This window comes from Staurois parvus, unplaced genomic scaffold (assembly GCF_062004578.1).
Source record: "Staurois parvus isolate SC_StPar_1 unplaced genomic scaffold, SC_StPar_1.0 ptg002222l, whole genome shotgun sequence".
Taxonomy (NCBI): domain Eukaryota; kingdom Metazoa; phylum Chordata; class Amphibia; order Anura; family Ranidae; genus Staurois; species Staurois parvus.
In genome coordinates, this window is record NW_028320018.1 from 378,933 (window position 1) to 402,708 (window position 23,776).

General features: G+C 41.6%; 1 protein-coding gene across 1 annotated transcript in view; it reads left to right on the forward strand.

Annotated features, from left to right (window-relative positions):
- Positions 1-23,776, forward strand: part of LOC149431533 (beta-soluble NSF attachment protein) — a 90,613-nt gene that overhangs the window by 25,203 nt on the left and 41,634 nt on the right. The window contains exons 2-7 of the mRNA XM_089665504.1: positions 10,353-10,432; positions 14,775-14,891; positions 15,213-15,259; positions 18,341-18,418; positions 23,497-23,552; positions 23,633-23,717. Coding sequence (XP_089521630.1) covers positions 10,353-10,432; positions 14,775-14,891; positions 15,213-15,259; positions 18,341-18,418; positions 23,497-23,552; positions 23,633-23,717 — 463 coding nt within the window. The remainder of the gene's footprint in view (positions 1-10,352; positions 10,433-14,774; positions 14,892-15,212; positions 15,260-18,340; positions 18,419-23,496; positions 23,553-23,632; positions 23,718-23,776) is intronic.

Sequence of the window (23,776 nt, forward strand, 5' to 3'; positions counted from 1 at the left end):
TTAGGTAATTGGAATATGTAGAGTTTAATACAGGTGTGGCTTTGCCCCTTCAAGATTAACTCCCTAAATTAACCCTCCTGGACCAAGTGTGAGAGTGCCATATAGGGGAGTTGTGTAAAAGGTATAGAATTTGGCAGGGTGGATTTTATTTAAATCACTAGTCAGTAAGGCTTGATGTAAATCCTAGTTTTCTACATAAAGACTAATTCTTGCTGGTATAACTTTAATATGCAAGTAGATGAAGATTTTTAGAATAACAACTTTTCATATTAGTTTTTTTATCCCCAGTTTAATAGGTTAATCATTCATATTTGGACAACTTTTCTGTTGTACTTAGGAAGGAGAAAAATAATCATTACCTTAATAACAATTTAAATAGATTTATTCATCTGAAACAATAACATTCCAGCATATGTGATTTGCTTAAACATCCATGTTTGTTAACTAATTTGGCTAAACAAAATATCTATATTTTAAGAAACTTAGACTGTCAGCCCCTCCCTCCTCGCACTGTCAGCCCCTCCCTCCTCGCACTGTCAGCCCCTCCCTCCTCACACTTAGCTTCACTTTCTTCTTGTGCAGATCTATTCCACTCCAAACAATCAGAAAAATATTGTTTCTATTCTATTCACTGAACTTCTTGAAACTTAGCACTGAAGGGGTTGATTCTGTATTCATAGGTTTGTAGAAGTTAGGATGAAGGTCTTTTTCATAACTCTGTTCATGTTATAACATTTTTGCTGTGAAGAAGAGGCATGTGATCTCCGCTGAGTCAAATTCAGTTTTGAGAACTGCAAAAGTAAACCAATCATCTGTGATAATATCTTGTAGGCAGAGAAACTGCCCAATAATCTTACAGAAACCTCTGGAAGAGCATGACATTGTGAATGGATTCATGGAATTTATTTACCAAAAAATATTAAACATATACAGCCTTATTCTACATAATTAAAAAACTATTCTTTATTTCATGATGGAATAACCTTTGGATGGTAATATATTTTCCTCAAAAAGCATTTTATTAAAAAAAATCCGATTTACATAAAAAAAATCAGATTTTTTTGATTTTTTAAAAAAAAAATCATTGATTTTTATCCACCCTGGAATTTGGGGTGCCCAAATAGTTTTTATTAAAGCGGTAGTAAACTGCCAAAAACAAAAGTCCCCTGCAAAATAATGTTATAATGTGCTAGTATGAATCTCATACTAGCACATTATCAAAGACTTACCTTAGAACAAAGCCCTCCAGCAGTGCGCTGTCACCGCTGACAGGGCTTCCGTCTTCACATGGTCTTCCACTCGGGTTCATGGGCTCTGGCCTGGCTTGATCGGCCGAGCCACGATGATGTCACTCCAGTGCGTACGCGTGGTAGTCTCAGCCGCAGTGCAGAGCTCTGAAGGAACGGCATGGGTATGCCATTCCTTCAGGGCGCATGCGCCGGTGATGTCATCGGCCGCAGGGACGCTGAATATCTCCTAAACGGTGAATGTTTAGGAGACAGGTAAGCTTTATTATAAGCTTACCTGTAGGTACAAGTGTCCCGTGGGAGTTTACTTCTACATTAACGTAACCCTCCCTATAACAGATCAACATGAGTAGTGAAGTTCCTCTTCAACCCCCAGACCATTTCTCCATTTCTCCATATCACCAAGCCTGAGGCATTGTTTGCTCTACCTGACATGGGGTATTTTCTGTTCTCACTGGTCACAATTCGCCCCCTCTAAGGTCTGAAGGACAGTAAACTGGCCCTTTGTTTAGAAAGTTTGTAGACCCCTGCTGTAAAGCGAAGAGAGCAGAGGAGGTTTTAAATGTATTTTTTTGGGTTTGTGCTATCAAATGCTGCAATTAGAAGGGGCAAAGATGACTATGAATGAAGGTATTGGATGTAACATACAGTGAGGAACAGAAGTATTTGAACACCCTGCGATTTTGCAAGTTCTTCCACTTAGAAATTATGGAGGGGTCTGAAATTCACATTGTAGGTGCATTCCCACTCTGAGAGACAGAATTTAGAAAAAAATTCAGGAGATCACCTTGTATTGAACATAAGTATTTGAACACCTAAGAAACAGCAAGAATTCTGGCTCTCGAAGACCTGTTACTGCGCCTTTAAAAAGTCCACCTCTACTCCACTCATTAATCTAACTTAGTAGCACCTGTCTGAGCTCTTTAAAGACACCTGTCCACCCCACAGTCAGTCAGACGCCAACTACTACCATGGGCAAGACCGAAGAGCTGTCAAAAGACACCAGAGACAAAATTGTGGACCTCCACAAGGCTGGAAAGGGCGACGGGGCAATTGCCAAGCAGCTTGGTGAAAATAGATCAACTGTTGGAGCAATTGTTAGAAAATGGAAGAGGCTAAAGACGACTGTCAGTCTCCCTTGGACTGGGGCTCCATGCAAGATCTCACCTCGTGGGGTATCACTGATGATAAGAAAGGTGAGGAATCAGCCCAGAACTACAAGGGAGGAGCTGGTCAATGACATGAAGAGAGCTGGGACCACAGTTTCACAGGTCACTGTTGGTAGAACACTACGCCGTCATGGTTTCAAATCATGCATTGCACGGAAGGTTCCCCTGCTCAAGTCATCACATGTCCAGGCCCGTCTGAAGTTTGCCAATGACCATCTGGATGATCCAGAGGAGGCATGGGAGAAAGTCATGTGGTCAGATGAGACCTAAGTAGAACTTTTTGGTCTAAACTTCACTCGTCGTGTTTGGAGGAAAAAGAAGGATGAGCTGCATCCCAAGAACACCATCCCTACTGTGAAGCATGGGGGTGGTAACATCACGCTTTGGGGGTGTTTTTCTGCGAAGGGGACAGGACAACTGCACTGTATTAAGGAGAGGATGAATGGGGCCATTTATTGTGAGATTTTGAGCAACAACCTCCTTCCCTCAGTCAGAGCATTGAAGATGGGTCGTGGCTGGGTCTTCCAACATGACAACGACCCGAAGCACACAGCCAGGAGAACCAAGGAGTGGCTCCGTAAGAAGCATATCAAGGTTCTGGAGTGGCCTAGCCAGTCTCAAGACCTAAATCCAATAGAACATCTTTGGAGGGAGCTGAAACTCTGTGTTGCTCAGTGACAGCCCCGAAACCTGACAGATCTAGAGGAGATCTGTGTGGAGGAGTCGGCCAAAATCCCTGTTGCAGTGCAAACCTGGTCAAGGACTACAGGAAACGTCTGACCTCTGTAATTACAAACAAAGGCTTCTGTACCAAATATTAACACTGATTTTCTCAGGGGTTCAAATACTTATGTTCAGCAGTGCAAGACAAATACATTCTTTACAAATCATACAATGTGATTTCCTGAAATTTTTTTAAAATTCTGTCTCTCAGAGTGGGAATGCACCTACAATGTGAATGTCAGACCCCTCCATGATTTCTAAGTGGGAGAACTTGCAAAATCGCAGGGAGTTCAAATACTTCTGTTCCCCACTGTATACTGTATAATTCTACAATGACTTTAGTGACCCTTTAAGGTGCACCTCTCTGGTGCTGGTTGTAAGCTTGTAGGGTATCCAGTTATTGATTTGGGGGTATAAGTGTTTCTAAGGCACCAAAAAAATAAATCTCCAGTCCTGCGTCTGAAGGACCCAGCCAGAGAAATCACAGCATTTGCTGACTTCTAGGGCAGACTGTCCTTGTTCCCATATAAATGCAATTTTAAAAAAGGTCATATTAAAAAGGCAGCAGGCTTCGTTTGAGTGTTTTATGATGTAGTCAGCGTTTAATTATGAATGAGGAATGTGCCATGGGGAGGAGTGCCTGTATGTGCCAGCTCCAGCTTCTGTTTGTAGAGCAGCGGTGTGAACAAATAACAACTAGTCTAGTTTTTGGGATCTTCTTGTGATGGCTTAAACACTTCTGAAATTCATTAAAATGGCACCTCCAGGCTTCAGGGCAGTGCCTTGTTGGCTGCTCACTTTTTACACTGGGAGCGATTCAATAAAGCATTCGTGACAATTATCTGGGGGTGTGTATGTAGTCGGAAACCTTGCGGCAACTTCCTAAAAATGCTGCAATATTTTCACTGTTCGTACCAATTTGTGCGACAAATTCAGGTAGTTCTTATTTGGGATACTCATGAAGAAAGTCGGTGATTAGGAGAGTGGAGGTAAAGAAGACCTTTTTCATGTTTGGAGTACATTTATTACATTATGTGTTGTTAATGTGTTGCATCTTTGAGACAATTCTGTGACAAAATTTTGTCTTGCAGTTCCTCTGGAAGTGATATTTGATACATTTCCATTAAAGTGTAAGGGTGTCAGTTTGGTTGGTGAACTTACCAAACTAACACCCTAAAGCGAACACCCCCCACCAACACCCCCTTTCCCTCAGTCCCTGGTGCTGTTACTTTGATGGATGATTAGCTGTCAGTGCCCACACATCTGGTGTAATGGTCTAGATCTGTGATTCTCAACCTTTTTTCATTCAAGTCACCCTTTAAAATTATGGAAAGTCATGAGGCACCCCATTGTAAAATGTGAAAAACTATTCTAATACTTTTATATAACGCAGCACCATCCACACATGTGGGACACCCAACATTAGAGGTGATTTATACTTCCAAAGCAAATACACTTTTGCACCCTGGTACTGACTAGTATTCCCATGTTTCTCTTTTTCCTCAGGTTTTCTCCATCACTAAGCTAATGTGACCCCAACACTGATGGAGAGGGGCGCAGGAGGGTCAAACTAGGATGCTGTGAAGGCAGCTGACATCCTCATCATTATTATTATACAGGATTTATATATTATTATTATTATTATATAGGATTTATATGGCGCCAACAGTTTGCTCAGCGCTTTACAATATAAAGGGAGACAATACAGCAACAATACAGTTCAATACAAGAGGGTTAGGAGGGCCCTGATCCTGGGAGCTTACAATCTAGGATCAACTGATGATGTCATTGGTTGTCAGGATTGTGGCGGCTAGAATGTCGTAATGGCGTACAATGAAGACCTGTGGCTTTGTGTAACTAAAAGGCAGGCTCATTCCACCCACTGGCTTGTATACAGGTTTTGGGCAATTTTTAGAAATTTTGCCAAGGCACCCCTGAAAATACCTCAAGACACCCCAGGGTGCCTGGGCATCCTGGTTGAGAGAGGCTGGTCTAGGGATTTGAAATGTCTGCTCTTCTTTCTCTAGGGTTTTCTGAGATGGATCAGAGCGATTCTAATTGGTCGTAGCAGTCAGGTGCCAGCACTGACAAATTGGAATCAGTCTGATCATCTGCAAAAAGAAGGGGAAGAAGAGCGGGATTTCAAATTTTTTGACCATTACACTGGCTGCATGGGCACAGCCCCATGGATGTAAGTGCAGCAAGGACTGGAGGGGTGAGGAGGGTATAGGGTGGGTGTTCACTTTTTATGAAAAAAAGATGAACATACACTTTAAAGGATTAAACATAAAATTAGTGAAGCGCTTGTATCTCATGAATACAATCATGTGTCTCCATAAAGTATAATAGTAAATCAAAGTGACCACGATATATATTAAAAATATGTGAACTCCCTCTAGTGGATAGAAAAAATAATGTCAACCGAAATGACTATAATGGCTAAATATCACACATTAAGAACCTAAATATGTAGTGCATAAATCAGATATACTAAACAAAGTATATATACATGAAAACAGAATAATTGGCCACATACAATGGTGTCTAAATCAAACATAACTAATATATGCCATAAGTGAAAAAGACAATATCAAAGGTGAAAAAATATTCCATGCATGTGACTGTGCTTTAAGCTGGAACACACACGTGATCTCCACTTCTAAGTGCAAGTACTCTCCTTCAAATGGCAGCAATGCCTGCTCACCTCCCTTCCTCGACCCACACAGGGCCTCAAAGCAGTTACCACCTCAGTGGTGTATTCCTCTGGCAGACTCCTTAATCCTCCTCCTCTCTTATGCAACTCATAGAAAGACAAGAAAGCCTTCCATAGTGTAGTAAGTTTTAATAGGCAAAGTAAAAAGTGACAAAGTAAACCACTCACATGCTCCTTTCCATAAACAAGCGTTTTTCCCAGCCTGTGGGTAGATATGCATGCACCTGGGGGAATCCAATATGGCCACTGTGTCCGGACATACGTCACCAGGAAGTAGACAAACCGACGCGTTGCGTCACGTGCGTCGTGACTTCATCAGGGTCCTGATGAAGTCACGGCGCACGTGATGCAACGCGTCGGTTTGTCTACTTCCTGGTGACGTATGTCCGGACACAGTGGCCATATTGGATTCCCCCAGGTGCATGCATATCTACCCACAGGCTGGGAAAAACGCTTGTTTATGGAAAGGAGCATGTGAGTGGTTTACTTTGTCACTTTTTACTTTGCCTATTAAAACTTACTACACTATGGAAGGCTTTCTTGTCTTTCTATGAGTTGCATAAGAGAGGAGGAGGATTAAGGAGTCTGCCAGAGGAATACACCACTGAGGTGGTAACTGCTTTGAGGCCCTGTGTGGGTCGAGGAAGGGAGGTGAGCAGGCATTGCTGCCATTTGAAGGAGAGTACTTGCACTTAGAAGTGGAGATCACGTGTGTGTTCCAGCTTAAAGCACAGTCACATGCATGGAATATTTTTTCACCTTTGATATTGTCTTTTTCACTTATGGCATATATTAGTTATGTTTGATTTAGACACCATTGTATGTGGCCAATTATTCTGTTTTCATGTATATATACTTTGTTTAGTATATCTGATTTATGCACTACATATTTAGGTTCTTAATGTGTGATATTTAGCCATTATAGTCATTTCGGTTGACATTATTTTTTCTATCCACTAGAGGGAGTTCACATATTTTTAATATATATCGTGGTCACTTTGATTTACTATTATACTTTATGGAGACACATGATTGTATTCATGAGATACAAGCGCTTCACTAATTTTATGTTTATTTCTTGCACTTATTGGTATTAGTTAAAGTGACAGCAGCTGTATTGTGTCAGTTATTCCCATGAGCGCAGGAGGATCTCATACTATTACACTTTAAAGGATAAGTTCACCTTTTGTAACATGTTACACCCCATATTCAGGGTGTAACATGTTATGATCAGACACCTCTGACTGCTAGCGGGGGATTGTCTCACAACAGCCCCACCCCTCCCCTAGCTGTTAAATTTAAAAAAAAAATGCTGCCATACGGGACTCCGCCCACCCAGCCACGTCACTTGTTCATAGTCCTCTGTGAATGAGAGTCTACAAGTCCCGACAGCCTTAGTGGCTGTCGCCTTGTAGTCCTCAATTTGGAGCACCATGGTATTTCATTCATTCTTCCTGTCAGTATATCTGCTTACTCTTACGTCTGGTACAGGCAAGCAGATCTACTGACAGATCTGCAGGAGACCTGCATGGCACCAGCTGTCTGCTGATCAGTGGTGCAATGCTTTACAGGCTCCTACAGACAAAAATAAATGTACAAAAAATGCTGCAAAAACCTTGCATTTATTATTTTTTTACTGAAAGCTGAACTTGCACCTTAACCCCCGTGCACACTTGGTGTTTAGCCCCAATGCATGGGTCTTCGTTGTTTAGATGTGAGCAGTAGGCCCAGGTGGGACGTCCAACCCCACTTCTGGAAGCCTTTCAATCTCTGAGATTCTAAGAGCTGCTATGGCTGGATGGGCCTGGATGGTGCACCTAGCTGTATGAACATTTAGGGCAGCATGCACCCCAGGGGTTGATGCTTGAAACAGACTTCTTGTGTTCCAGGCATTGGTCCATGGGTGCGTACTTCCCTAAACGATCGTACAACTAAGGGCACCATCTAGCCACAGCAGCTACCAGATTCCTATAGAGGCTGACCGGGACACCTATTCCTTCAGCCTGTAGCTAAACGTCAGAGCCCCCTGCATCGGGGCCAAACACCCATTGTGCATGGGGCCTCACTCTCCCGACCTCTTCAAATGGCTTTTCAGCTACACAGTTCTGTCAGAGTTGTGATAGATTTATATACATTTTACTGACATGTACATGAGTCTGTCGCAGGTTCTGCTATTTGCCTCACTACTGCATGACAGATTTCTACAACACTCTATGAATTATATAAATTCAAAACATTAACAATCACATATAAAGCCATTTATAACTCCACCCCAAATTACATCACCAATCTTGTCTCCAAATATCACCCAAACTGTACTCTCTGCTCCTCGCATGACCTCCTGCTCTCTAGCTCCCTTGTCTCCTCCTCCCATGCTCGTCTACAGGACTTCTCCAGTGCTTCTCCCATCCTCTGGAACTCTCTACCCCAATTTACCAGACTATCGCCTACTCTGATCACTTTTAGGTGATATCTGAAAACCTATCTCTTCAGGGAAGCCTATCCTGTCCTCAGCTAATAATGGAATCTTCTACTCCTCCGACCACTCCATCCCCCACAGTTACTACCTTTTGTACCACTAGCCCCTCCCTCTTAGATTGTAAGCTCCGAGGAGCAGGGCCCTCCTAACCCTCTTGTATTGAACTGTATTGTTGCTGTATTGTCTCCCATTATATTGTAAAGCGCTGAGCAAACTGTTGGCGCGATATAAATCCTGTATAATAATAATGAATTCCAGGGACTATACTGCATGATATGTTTGTGTTGGGACATGCAGTGCTAAAGCAGCCCAGATATTTTGAAGACATGCACCTTAACGAATTAATTTTAAGCACACGGTCACTCACTTGTTTCTTTTTTAAAGAGCCGTTTTTGCCCAATTATATTTAAAAGAAACTTCCACACAACATAGGTTTCCCATGCAGGGGTATCCACCATCAATGCAACCAAAAACATAAATTCAGCCTCCAGGCTTCATGCCTCGGTCCTCTTGACCATTCACGTGCAACACCTGGGTTAGCTCCCGTTCTCGGCACTCCTGCTTCTCCAGCCCACAGGCTTGGGCTCTGTCTGCTCTCAGACTATACTGTGCCACCATGCACACTTGTGGCTGCTCCCTTGCACCCACATGGACTCCTCGGGAGGATGGAGCCCAGATCCCTGGTCCTGACTCTAGAAGAGAGACACACACACCTGACCAATCAGTATCCTGGCCATTCCCAAAACCTGGTTCCAGGATTGGAGATTTCATCCCTCCCAAATCACTTTGTAATCTCCAGGCTCCAGGTCCCAAAATGGACTTTACAAACAAATGAGGAAAGTGAAAAGCCAGTTTCCTCTGCATCAAACAAGTACCCTGGAGCCCCTCAACCTGCCTTGTTGAGAATCCCGGGTGAAATATCCTTTTTATATCGTGACAGATCGCCACACTGCCACAGCGGGCATTGCAAAATGTGCCATAAAACACTGACTTTGTGTATCTGAAAGAAGATTTTTGGCTCATTCTCCCACTATGGAGTATTGCTTCAATTGCTGGTTTTTCTACAGTATGAGATAAGATGTCCAGCAGGTGATACCTCATCATGGCCCTAGTGGGTGGCCTGAGCTGAGAAGTCCAGTGCATTGATTGAGGCTGGAGGATAATTCAGCAGATATACACAAAGCTGATCTTTCAATTTACCATGGACCTCAGCGAAAGACACATTTTTTTATAAAGATTGTCCTAGAAATAGCTGAAGCAGAATACACAGATGTTCTGGGACAGACAACCCAGTATTATTCTGGCAGAAGATGAATTGATATAAAAAGGTGTTTACATAATGAGATGTCTGACGTCAATATAAAAGCTGATCTAACTGGTGAAAGGTGAAAAATGTCTCAGACCGGATCCAGAACTAAACATGAATATGTCAGCTTGTGACAACTGAAGATGCAAAATCTGAATGTAATTTAACTTTACTAAAATCACCTGAAACTTTTAGCTCAGAACTGTTAGGCACATGGGCATCATAATTTACTGATGTTTACTCAGGAACCTGTGATGCCCGTGTGCAGGGGGCCAAAAACTGTGTAAAGAGCTATGTATAGATAAGTAAAATTCTTCTTCATTGCCAGTATTGTAATTTTCTCATTTATACTTTTAACGCCCGTGTGCAAACGAGGAAATACAGGAGTAAATTACTGCACTCAAATCAAAAATGTTCTATTTCTTGTTTTACTGCTCTGTACTCTTCGCTGTATTACCCAGCTGTACTCTGCTGTGTGCATTGTCCCATAGACAACAATGCATCTCATTTCACATCAGTAAAAAAATCTTCAGCATTTTCTACTCATGTGTGCAGCAGGCCTAAATGGTTAGATAATATCAATATAGTGCGTGCGCATGCGTGTATGTATATGTATATATATGTGTGTGTGTCTATATATATATATATATATATATATATATAAATATATCGTTAAAGAGCAGTAACAATATTTTTTTTCCTTTCCTTGAATTAGAGGAAACACAAAAGTAGAAGAAGCCTGTGAGATGTATGCCAGAGCTGCAAATATGTTCAAGATGGCAAAGAACTGGAGTGGTAAGTGCCAGATTGTTTAGCTTTTATTCTTTGCATATCGACACGTTGATGGTTTTAGCCAAAAGCAAGGTTTTGTTTGTTTTTTTATTTGTCATTTACATATTAAATCTTGATAAGAGCATAAATACATTTTGGTAGCAGCCGGCAACACCGGTATCAAACCCCAAACCAAAAATGTAATGTATTGCAGCTTACCAATCATTAGATGTGGTGGCTGCATTGGTTTTCTTTTCTTAGCCTTCTCATCTGGTGATACTACCAGTAACACACCTCCTGTATTAGAGTGCACCCATTCTGGATGAAGAAGCACAGGGGGCACTTTTGTACAACAGCATTGTCATTGATAGCATCATTTAGATTGTAAGCTCCGTAAGCAGTGCCCTCTTATTCCTTCTGTATTGTAATTGTCCTATCCTTTTTATATTGTAAAGTGCTGCGTAAACTGTTGGCGCTATATAAAGCCTGTATAATAATAATATTTTTGGATGTGCTAGCAGATTTATATACACTAACACTTTGAAGCCAAACTCCAGCTAACATTTTTAAGCAGTTCCAGCAAACAGTTTTTTACTTTTTGGGATAAAAGTTTCACAAATAAAAACTGATCATTGTAAGATCCCATGTCAGTATTAAATAGTTTGTCTCAACCCTGTAGCTGCTACATCTGCAGGACAGCTTGTTCTGTTGAAAAACAACAGACTTACTTGCAGGATCACCAAGTGAAGTCAAAAATAAAGGAAAGAAAGCCTAAAAAAGAACATGAATGCAGCCACCACCTGCAATACAATGTTTGCCTTTTGGGTTGAAAACAACTTCTCTCTCTCCCCCACCCTTTCTCCTTCTCTCTCCCCCCCTTTCTGCTTCTCTCTCCCCCCCTTCCCTTCTCTCTCCTTTTCTCTCCCCCCCCCCCCTCTTCCCTTCTCTCTCTTCTCTCTCCCCCCTCTCTCCTTCTCTCTCCCCCCTCTCTCCTTCTCTCTCCCCCCTCTCTCCTTCTCTCTCCCCCCCTCTCTCCTTCTCTCTCCTTCTCTTTCTCCCCCTTTTCTCTTTCTCACCCCCCCTCTCTCTCCACCCCTCCCCCCTTCTCTCTCCCCCCTCTCCCCTTCTCTCTCCCCCCTCTCCCCTTCTCTCTCCCCCCTCTCCCCTTCTCTCTCCCCCCTCTTCCCTTCTCTCTCCCCCCTCTCCCCATCTCTCTCCCCCCTCCCCCTCTCTCTCTCCCCATCTCTCTCCCCCCTCCCCCTCTCTCTCCCCATCTCTCTCCCCTTCTCTCTCTCCCTCTCCCCCCCCTCCCTCTCCCCCCTCTCCCTCTCCCCCTCCCCCCCCCCCCCACCCCCAGCTTGTTCTGTTGAAAAACAACAGACTTATACAGGCCATAGACAGGACATTATCGGCCGAATTGTGGGCTGATAAACGAAAATTCGGTCGTTGCTGCCACCAATGCTTACAAAAAATGGCCGTTTTTCGCAGATTTTCCAGCATGACCGGTAAAAGGAAACGAGAAGACCTTCTAGCCGCCGGCATCCTGATAACCAATGACATCATCAGTTGATAAGGAGGATGTCAGCTGCCTGCACAGCATCCTAGTTTGACCATCCCCCGCCCCTCTCCGTCAGTGCTGGGGTCACATTAGCTCAGTGATGGATAAAAACTGAGGGAGAGGAGAAACACTGGAATACTAGTCAGTATCAGTGTGCAAAAGTGTATTTGCTTTGGAAGAATAAATCACCTCTAATGTTGGGTGTCCTACATGTGTGGATGTTGCTGCGTTATATAAAACTATTAGAATAGCTTTTCATATTTTAGAATGGAGTGCCTCAAGACTGTCCATCATTTTAAAGGGTTCCTCGGGGCTGTCCATAATTTTAAAGGGTGCCTCAAGACTGTCCATCATTTTAAAGGGTTCCTCGGGGCTGTCCATCATTTTAAAGGGTGCCTCAAGACTGTCCATCATTTTAAAGGGTTCCTCGGGGCTGTCCATAATTTTAAAGGGTGACTGGGGGCTGTCCATAATTTTAAAGGGTGCCTCAAGACTGTCCATAATTTTAAAGGGTGCCTCGGGACTGTCTATAATTTTAAAGGGTGCCTCGGGACTGTCTATAATTTTAATGGGTGTCTCGGGACTGTCCATATTTTTAAAGGGTGCCTCGGGACTGTCCATAATTTTAAAGGGTGCCTCAGGGCTGTCCATAATTTTAAAGGGTACCCCGGGACTGTCCATAATTTTAAAGGGTGCCTCGGGACTGTCCATAATTTTAAAGGGTGCCTCGGGACTGTCTATAATTTTAATGGGTGTCTCAGGACTGTCCATATTTTTAAAGGGTGCCTCGGGACTGTCCATAATTTTAAAGGGTGCCTCGGGACTGTCCATAATTTTAAAGGGTTCTTCAGGACTCTCCATAACTTTAAAGGGTGCCTCGGGACTGTCTATAATTTTAAAGGGTGCCTCGGGACTGTCCATAATTTTAAAGGGTGCCTCGGGGCTGTCTATAATGTTAAAGGGTGCCTTGGGACTGTCCATAATTTTAAAGGGTGCCTCGGGACTGTCCATAATTTTAAAGGGTGCCCCGGGGCTGTCTATAATTTTTTTTTGTTTACAAACAATTTTTATTTTTTCAAGAAATAGTCTGTAAAATAACAGTACAGCTTCAAACAATGTGTACAGTAGTAACAAAGCACAGTTGAATTGTACATTTCAAAAAGGCACAATCATATCGAAAAAGTAAAAAAGAAAAGAAGAAGAAAGAATAGAGTCTAAGTACATGAGAAATATAAATAAAGAGATAGGTAGAATTATATATCTGCCAACAGTACAAGTCAGGCAATCATCAAATGGAATGGCCCTAAGTATGCAGTAAATGTCTATGAACCTTCCAAGATTTCCATTTTCTATCAAATAAGTGCATTTTATCCAGTAAGGTGTAATGAATTCGTTCCATGAGCATCACAGCATCTACTCTATGTAAAACAGAGGCCAAGGGCTGTCTATAATTTTAAAGGGTGCCTCGGGGCTGTCCATAATTTTAAAGGGTTCCTCGGGGCTGTCCATAATTTTAAAGGGTGCCTCGGGACTGTCCATAATTTTAAAGGGTTCCTCGGGACTGTCTAAAATTATGGACAGTCTCGAGGCACCCTTTAAAATTATAGACAGTCCCGAGGAACCCTTTAAAATTATGGACAGTCCCGAGGAACCCTTTAAAATTATGGACAGTCTCGAGGCACCCTTTAAAATTATGGACAGTCCCGAGGCACCCTTTAAAATTATGGACAGTCTCGAGGCACCCTTTAAAATTATAAAGGGTGCCTCGGGACTGTCCATAATTTTAAAGGGTGCCTCGAGACTGTCCATAATTTTAAAGGGTGCCTCGAGACTGTCCATAATTTTAAAGGGTTCCTCGGGACTGTCTATAATTTTAAAGGGTGCCTCGAGACTGTCCATAATTTTAAAGGGTGCCTCGGGGCTGTCTATAATTTTAAAGGGTGCCTCGAGACTGTCCATAATTTTAAAGGGTGCCTCGGGACTGTCCATCATTTTAAAGGGTGCCTCATGGCTGTCCATAATTTTAAAGGGTGCCTCGGGACTGTCCATCATTTTAAAGGGTGTCTCGGGACTGTCCATCATTTTAAAGGGTGCCTCGGGGCTGTCCATAATTTTAAAGGGTGCCTCGGGGCTGTCCATAATTTTAAAGGGTGCCTCAGGGCTGTCCATAATTTTAAAGGGTGCCTCGGGGCTGTCCATAATTTTAAAGGGTGCCTCGGGGCTATCCGTAATTTTAAATTGTGCCTCGGGACTGTCCATCATTTTAAAGGGTGCCTCGGGACTGTCCATCATTTTAAAGGGTGCCTCGGGACTGTCCATCATTTTAAAGGGTGCCTCGGGGCTGTCCATCATTTTAAAGGGTGCCTCGGGACTGTCCATAATTTTAAAGGGTGCCTCGGAGCTGTCCATAATTTTAAAGGGTGCCTCGGGGCTGTCCATAATTTTAAAGGGTGCCTCGGGGCTGTCCATAATTTCAAAGGGTGCCTCGGGGCTGTCCATCATTTTAAAGGGTGCCTCGGGACTGTCCATCATTTTAAAGGGTGCCTCGGGACTGTCCATAATTTTAAAGGGTGCCTCGGGGCTGTCCATAATTTTAAAGGGTGCCTCGGGGCTGTCCATCATTTTAAAGGGTGCCTTGACTGAAAAAAGCTTGAGAAACACTGGTCTAGTAACTCTATTAAGTAGCAGCATGACATGTTATTGTTTCAGTGCTCGACCCATAGCTGTGATGTAAACTAGTTGATTGCTATCATTTGTAATACCTTTTATCTCAGTATCCTAATACGTCTTTTGTGATCTGTTTTGCAGCTGCAGGAAATGCGTTTTGTCAGGCAGCCAAGCTACACATGCAACTGCAGAGCAAACACGATGCAGCTACAAGTTTTGTAGATGCCGGGAATGCCTACAAGAAGGCTGATCCACAAGGTATGTATTTTGCTGTATGTGGTGTTTGAGCCACGTCTGTCTGTCTGCCATCTCTGCCACACTTTCACTGGTACACATGAAGCGCCCTGTTGCCTTAACGCTGGACCGCTTTTGGAGCCACCCTCATTCATTGGGCCGGTTACCTTAAACTGACTTGCATGTATCACAGCATGTGTAGCCCACCTCTTTGTGCCTTTATTTCCTCCCTTGTATCGCATTCTCTACTGCATCATAATCAGCATGTCATATATTGAACTCTTATTTTTACATTCTGTATGGTTAAGATGCTTTTCATTGTCTTTCCCAATTTGCTAACCCTAGAGGCCATCAACTGCTTAAATGCAGCCATCGATATTTACACTGATATGGTAAGAAGTGATTACTCACTAGAATGCTGATTATTCCTATAAAACAGTGGGATATACCTGTGGCTTGATTAGTACTTCTGCCATAAGAGAAATATAGGGGCTTACATTGCTGATCCTCCTAAAAATGCTACTGGCTGTTGTGCCGATCCTCTGGCTTCAGTACTAGTCTACGGATCTGGAAAGTCAGAGAAGAGTCAGGTGTCTTTTTCTACTTTTATTTGTTCAGGGTCATGGGCTTAGTATCAAATCCAAAGAGTCAGCGTTAGAACCAAGCAGCTAGCGTTATTCAGATGAAGAGGTCAGCGATGGGAACCTTTTTCTCTTCATAGGTTTCCATTTAGGAACGTGTATATGTTTTGGGGACAGCAGCAGTAGAGCTCACAGATTTAGCTTTAAAGTGTCTGAGAGAGGAAAAAAAAATATATGCAGTAAATCTCTGTAATACATGAGGAGTTTCTCCATGTTTTCTCTTTAACCACTTGACCTCCGGAAGAGTTATCTCCCTTCCTGACCAGGCCATTTTTTTTTTGCGATATGGAACTGCGTTACTTCAGTTGACAATTGCGCGGTTATGCAGCACTGTACATAAATAAAGATTTATGTAATTCCCCCCCCCCCACAAATAAAGCTTTCTTTTGGTGTTATTTGATCACCACTGCATTTGGGGGTTTTTTTTGCGCTATAAAAAAAAAATAAAAAAGCGACAATTTTGGAAAAAAAAAACAATATTTTCGTTTTCTGCTATAAAACATATCCAATAAAAATTTAAAAGATCACATTTCTTCAGAAATTTAGGCCAATATGTATTCTGCTACATATTTTTGGTAAAAAAAAAATCCCAATAAGCGTAAATTGATTGGTTTGCGCATCTACAAACTATGGGGTATATACTGGATTTTTTTTTTAATATACTAGCAATGGCGGCGATCAGCAACTTATAGCGGGACTGCGATATTGCAGTGGACATTTTTAAACTAATTGACAATTTGTGGGAACCAGTGACACTAATACAGTGATCAGTGCTAAAAATATGCACTGACACTGTACTAATGGGAAGGGGTTAAACATCTAGGGCGATCAAATGGCTAACTGCGTACCTAGCCAGTGTACTGTGTTGGGTGCTTTTACTAAGGGAAGTGATGGATCTTATTCCCTGCTTTACAGGGACACAAGTTCCATTACTCCCCCCCCGTCAGAACAGAGCCCTGCCTTGTTTACATAGGCAGAGCTCTGTTCTGTGTCTCTGCCCGACAATCGACAAGGGGCTGGCGGACACATGTTGGCCAGCACCAACTGATCAGTTTCTGCTGTGAGTATTCACAGCAGAAGCAAGCCGCCGACGGCGCATGTGCACGCTCCCTACACGGAAGTGTGGAATCACTTGCCACCCACCCATAGTACATTTACTACGGGTGGGCAGCAGCTACAGGCTAGGCAATGCACTCGTACGTCACCGCCTGCTTCCAGACATGCATGCACGCACCCCCCTGCTGACCTTTGCTGTGATTGGACACACCATGTGCTTGTCAACAGGTTTCAGCCACTGATCTTGGCTCTATAACTGCTGATTGGCTATGGCCAATCACAGCACAGAGTTCTGTGTTTACAAACACACACACAACTCTGTACACAGACAGCGATCTGGCTGTTTCTTCACCTTGAAATCAACTCTGAGTTTAGGGAAAACAAAGAATCCAGATCTGTAAGTAAAAGCAGCACACATTACACTTGTTAGGCACACAGTTAACCCCTTGATTACCCCTTCTTGTTAACCCCTTTCTAGCCAGTGTCATTAGTACAGTATTAATATTCTGCATTAGTGTCACTAGCGATGTCAGTATCAGTGCCCTCCCAGCCAGTGTCTGTTAGTGCCAAATTGCTCTCCACACTATCATAGTCCCACCATAAGTCAATGATGACGGCCAATACCAATATAGCATCTATATCTGCGTAAATTCCAGTATATATACCATAGTTTGTAGATGCTTTCACACAAACCAATTAATATACACTTATTGGGATTTCTTTTTACCAAAGACATGTAGCAGAATACATTTTGGCTTGAGTTTATGAAGAAATTTGATTTTATTGGATATGTTTTATAACAGAAAGTAGACGATATTGTGGTTTTTTTTTGGTCTCTTTATGTTTAATAAAAAAAAAAACCCAGTGGTGATCAAATACCACCAAAAGAAAGCTCTACTTGTGTAAAAATAAATTATATATATATATATATATATATATATATTTTTTTTTTTGGGTACAGTGTTGCATGACCGAGCAATTGCCAGTTTAATTAGCGCAGTGCTGAATAGCAAAAAAAAATGCCCTGGTCATGGAGAGGATAAAGCCTTTTCGGAGGGCAAGTAGTTAAAAATGATGTAAGTACAGAAAAATACCTGTTGACCTGCCAACAATCCAGTGCGCTCCTAACTTCCTGTTTCAGCTGACAACACACTGTCTCTGCTGCACAAGCAAAAATGTTAGGCTGTTCAGTTCTCCTCTGGTGGACTACAGGACCCCCCTCATCCCCATAGAATAAGGAGGAAATGTTGTATATTGCAGCAGAAAATAACTGGGCAACAGGGAAATTTCAATGGCACCGTGTTATCAGCTAAAAAAGAAAGTTAGGGGTACCCTAGATTGTAAGCTCGAAAGAGCAGGGCCCTCAATCCCCTCATGTTTTGCATTGTATTGTTATTGTTCTGTCACATGTTCTGTCCCCCTTTGTAATGTACAGCGCTGAGCGAACTATCGGCACTTTATAAATACTGTATAATAATAATAATAATAATAATACCCGGGATTTCTTGCAGGTGTCTTGTGTACTTACAGCATTTTTAAAGGAACAAAAAATGGGAAATGTACACCGCTGCAGAGAATGTACTGCATGCCTTTTTTTTATTTTGCCCAGATATACACTTTAGCATGTAAAATTAAATTTTTAAATATCCTTCTACCATTTTTTTTTTACAGAAACTTTGGTCAAAAAGTTACTGCCTACATGTAACATCTTTTGTTTTACTGTAGCTGTGTGCATTCTTTTAGGTTGGTGACATGAACAGGTTTTATCTTTTACAGGGAAGGTTTACAATTGCTGCTAAGCATCACATCACAATTGCGGAAATTTATGAGACCGAACTTGTTGATATTGAAAAGGTAAAAATACATTTTCTGTTTCATCTAGTTAACCTTTTTAAAGGGGATGTATCGTGTCTCAAAATGTATTTTACATATTCATATGTATTTTATTCAAGACAAAAAAATAGCACTTCTAAGTTTAGTTTTTTAGTTGGATAAATCAGAAATGTTACATATGAATATTTTGCACCCTGTGTTAAATTTGTAAAATAAAATTTGTATATAAATAATAAACAAATATAAGCATCTGTCTAATAAAGTGGTAGTAAGCTCCAGCATGACAAAATCTGCCGACATGCACGGTTTTTATAACAGAGGCGACCCTAGAGGTCTCTTATGTCGTAAATGCCCCCCCACCTGTCAGTGGTAATGCGATCTGAGCCATGCATGCGCATGCATTTACGGCACACTCTGTGTGCTGCAGCGAAGAGACTCCCGTGCGTTTGCACGGAAGTTATTTCACTTTAACCCGGCCATTTAAGCGGGCAAAAATTTGCAACCCGAAAAGTATACCAGGTCAACATGTAAGCAGCCGGGGAGGGAAGCTGTCACAGCCCAGCGCTGGAGGGCTCCATTTGTTGGCAAGCTTGAGGTACATACTAGTACATTATGACTTAAACCTGCAGGAGGGGCTTTTTTTTACTTTCTCAAGGAGACGTTAATACCTCTTTAATGTATACATTATAGACAAAAAAAAATGAAAATGTGTGTGTGTGTGTATATATATATATATATATATATATATATATATATATATATATATATATATATATACAAAATAAAAATAATTCAAAACTAATATACTTTAAAAGAGGTTTTCCATCTCAGCCATGGGATGGAAGGTATTTTGATTTTCATACTGTGTGTGCAGGAACCTCCAGTTAAATTGCTACTAAAGTCACTCAATCAACTGTTTCTTATTTTGTCCCTCCCTCTCCCAAATGCTAAGAAGACGTATTCTAATTTTCATAACTTAGTGTTCTTTTTGTGCTGCAGGGTAGCTTTTCCTGGTTTCCTGCCTAGGCAGGGCCCGGCTGCCTCCTGGAATAGCTATGTCACAGGTATCCCAGAAGGCAGTGAGTAACCAAGCTGCAACTTTTTGCGGCCCACGTGTGCATGTACGGCAGGTTTATGTGCATACACACAAATGTTGCCAGGCGCTATATTTCTTTTCTACCAGAAGCTGGCAGCATTTGTGCGCATTTGCAGAAATCTGTCACCATTTTTTTTTTCACAAGTTTTGGGAATGAACAAGCATGCTGGAGTTTAGAGGGTTGGTGGTGCTTGGTAATGGTGCAATGAATACAATATATGTGCAGGTCATATGGAAAGGGAAGAAGAGGTGAAGGGGTTAATTTAGATATAGGCAGGATAAGGGAAGTGAAGGGATTTATATACAAGACACTGCAGAGACATGATTGAGCTGAGTTAAACGAGGTGGGAGGTTGAAAGGGTTAAAAAATCCATAACGTTGGCATCTGCTGATCTGCAACGAAGGCCTCATGTACACTGCTGGTCCTAATTGTGAGTTTAGGAGCTTTTGGCTTTTTTTTGCGAAGCCCCTGAATTCAACTCAATAAAAGCCTGTGTCCATGTACACATAGGCTTTTACCAGAGTTTAGGGGCAGTTAAACGTTCTTCTTCTGAACGCAGTATAATTGTGTTTAGGATTGTAGCAATCATGCATACAGAGATGGACGCGGTCCTCCATCTTGTTAAGGGTCTTCCATCTTCTATCATGCTCTACTCCCAAATCAGCTGTCCTCATCCCCCCTCCCTCTCTGTTGAGTGACATATGGTCTGTTTGATGCAGATCACAGGCAGTAAACTCCATGGGAGGGTGTCATGGCTATAAATCCCACAACCGAGCTGGGGCCTAGCTGTCTGTTAGCTGTGCAATCTAGGATATCGTAAAACCATAAACCAAGTCCTTCACTGAGTTCAAAGACATTCCAGATAAGTCATAAACCAGACACCACATGCAATATCCATTTTCCCCTATGATTACATGTCTTGGATTATGAAAGACTTACACAAACATGGAGCACAGATTCGGATGGCTAACTTTGATACAAATCACCTGGTATATTACACCACCTAGCTGGCATGTACAGGAGAGCAGAAAATAATATCTCCTGAACCATTCAAGCAGATATGTCATATTTCATATCTAACCGTTCCGCAGATGTGTCTGCATATTAATCTTCTAGTGGCCAGGCTGCTAAATGCACCAAAAATAAGTTATGAACCATAATATATTTTGGGCAGGCTTTGGTCATAGCCTGAGGTCTCCACCTACAACTCCCTCCCCAAATGAGGCACTTGGTTTACTGCTCCAGGGAGACACCCTGTGGAGTTGCTAGAAAAAGCTAAGCTGGGCTGAGTTGTGAAGTTGAATAATTCTCCTTTTTTAACATTGGAACTAAGGTTGGGAGATAAGGCATCCTTTTGGCTCATGAAACCTGATCTGCTTAAACCAGGACATTTGGCAAGTACTTTAACCCTCTAAACTCCTCTCTGTTATCTCTTTGCTGTGCTATTGCTTTCTGTATATTTATATATATATATATTGGCTACATATTTTTCTGTAAATATTTTTATTGCACCCTTTTGACCTTTTAGTAATAAATCTTACTTTCTAAAAGTGTTGAACTGTTTCTAACGCTCTTTAATGCAAACTATGAATTCCTGCCTCTGAAGAGCGCTACTGTGTATGTGTTTTAAACTTTGGTATATCTCTGCCTGCGGTGATAGTGGTATACCGACGATTATTCACACATCATAGTGTTATTGCTGATATTGCCGAGTTTCCTCTTTCTCTGTACAAAAAGGAGGTGGTGGCAGTGTGAAGGGTTAATTGCGTAATTAACCTGACCCAGTAACAATCGCTGCCAGGATGCAGATACACAGATTGTGGTCCATTAGTTGGAAAATCTTTGTGCAGAGTACAGCTGGGCGTGGCATTGTTACGCATGTGGTGAGAAGGGCTGGGGTCTGACGCCTCAATCGTCACAAGGAAAGGAACAAAAACGCGGCTAAACGCTAGCTGCATGTAGTGCTTGGCCATTTATCAATGTCAATGGAAAATACTCTGGCCAATCAAATAAACGTCCAAGCGCTAAACGCGGCACCGCGTTTACAAACGTTTTTGCCGTGTTTAGCATTTTTCTGCTGCCAGGAGAGTTTGACTAGGAGAGTTCATGTGTAAGGCCTAAGATTGATTTATTTATTCATTATTTTCTCCTTTGTGAGAGGAAGGTGCTTGCTCTCCAACGTAAGCATTAAATTGTTTACGTTGGTGATTGCTGTGATTGGTCGTCACAGAGATCACATGGAACAGAGCTGTTCAAATGTGTTCTGTACATTGTGTCTGTGACCTGAGTCATCCAATGACAGTTTAGTTGACGGCTACTAATGGCACATTGTCTGTCTGCTGGTGATTGGTGCAATGGCGTTTTTGTATGGCACTGCAGAAATAAGTGTCTTCCACTTCATGACATAAAACATACAGAGGTATATATGTGGTTAACTAATTCAATACCGGGCAATCACCAACGTAAACAATTTAATGCTAAAATGTTATCATTTTCTTCACACAACTAGAGCTTTCTTTTGGTGGTATTTAATCACCGCTGGGGTTTTTATTTTTTGCTAAATTAACAAAAAAAGACCAAAAATTTTGAAAAAAAAAAGTTTTTCTTTGTTTCTGTTATAAAAGTTTGCAAATAAATAATTGTTCTTCATAAATTTAGGCCGAGATGTATTCTGCTACATGTCTTTGGTGAATATAACCCAAATTAGGATGTATTATTTAGTTTGTAGGAAAGTTATAGAGTTCACAAAGTATGGTATAGATCTGAATATTGATCAATCCTGAAGTACTGACAGCCAATCTAATTTCTTGAGGTCCAAGAATGTCAGAATAGTACAGATATCCCCCAAATGACCCCTTTTTGCAGAGTAGACAGTCCGACGTACTTCATAAGAGGCATGGCGAGTTTTTTGAAGTTGTGTTTTTTTTTGTCATAATTTTTCGGAAAATTAAAAAATGAAAAAAATTTGTTTCGCTATTTTTTTTTTACATATTGTTACCAGTGCAGTACAGCGTCATCATATAACTGGCATGGCAGTGATCAGGGACACTGACTGGTGACAGTATGGAAAAAAAAAATTATATATTTTTTTTTATTTTTTTATTTTTTATTAAATTTTGTTTTCTTTTTTTAAGATTTTTTTTTCATATTTCACTATGAGGAAAGTAGTACAATGTTACCATAGTACATTGTACTAATTTGGGGAAGTGATCAGTATTTTTTTTTTTTACACAATTTGCTTATAGCAAAGAATTACTTTGCTATAGGCAAGCATTTACCTGAATGACATCGATTCATTCAGGGTTTTTTTTTTTGTTTGTTTTTTTTTTTTGTGCTTAGCTGTGATTTGGCCACAGCTAAGCACATGACATGTGCATGTGATCGCTGTGACCATTCACAGCTAGGCAGTAGTATACAATGGATGGCATGAATGAAGCCATGCGTTGTATACAACTGTCATGTGACTTGCTGTGATTGGTCACAGCAGGTCACATGGTACCGGCAACGGGGCCAATACTCAGATCTGTCATCGGCCGTGTCTGAGGTACACGGCCGGTGACAGATCGCGCCGCTGCGCCGCTCTGCAGGAGCGCAATCTGCGCATGTGCGGGAGGACGCCATATGGCGTCCACCCGGAACGCTGATGACATTTGCTGCCCACCATTCAGCCATAGGGCGAGTGGCAAATGGTTAAGGAAGCACATTGTCCTTAATAGTTTTGTTTAGTTTAATTAAACTTGGCTGGCTGCAGATTTAAATTGAAAGAGATCTTGTAATACCAAACAGTTACAAAATAGTTTGTGTAGCAATTATACAGGTTTCATCGGTTCGTTAAAAAAAAAGAAAAGTAAATTTAACCCATAGATTGCATTGGCTATGTTTTAAGTAGCATATAATTATAGTTTTGTTTTTGAAGTAAACATAAACTGGCAAACATCTTATTCGTTTCTTTGCTGTTTTGTATTTTGACTGACTACTGTAATTTTGACTTTCCTTTTTCAGGCCATTGCACACTATGAGCAGTCAGCAGATTACTATAAGGGGGAAGAATCTAACAGGTAGGGTGATAAATCTGTACTCAAAGCTTTGAGGTACGATGGGATGAGAAGTGATTTTTGGCTTTGATTTGTCATTTCAGCTCTGCCAATAAGTGTCTGCTAAAGGTGGCTGCATATACCGCACAACTGGAACAGTACCAAAAGGCAATAGAAATCTATGAACAGGTAAAGAGTCCCCTGTGTTATTCTGGCATTATGGTAATAATGAAAATACCCGCACAACA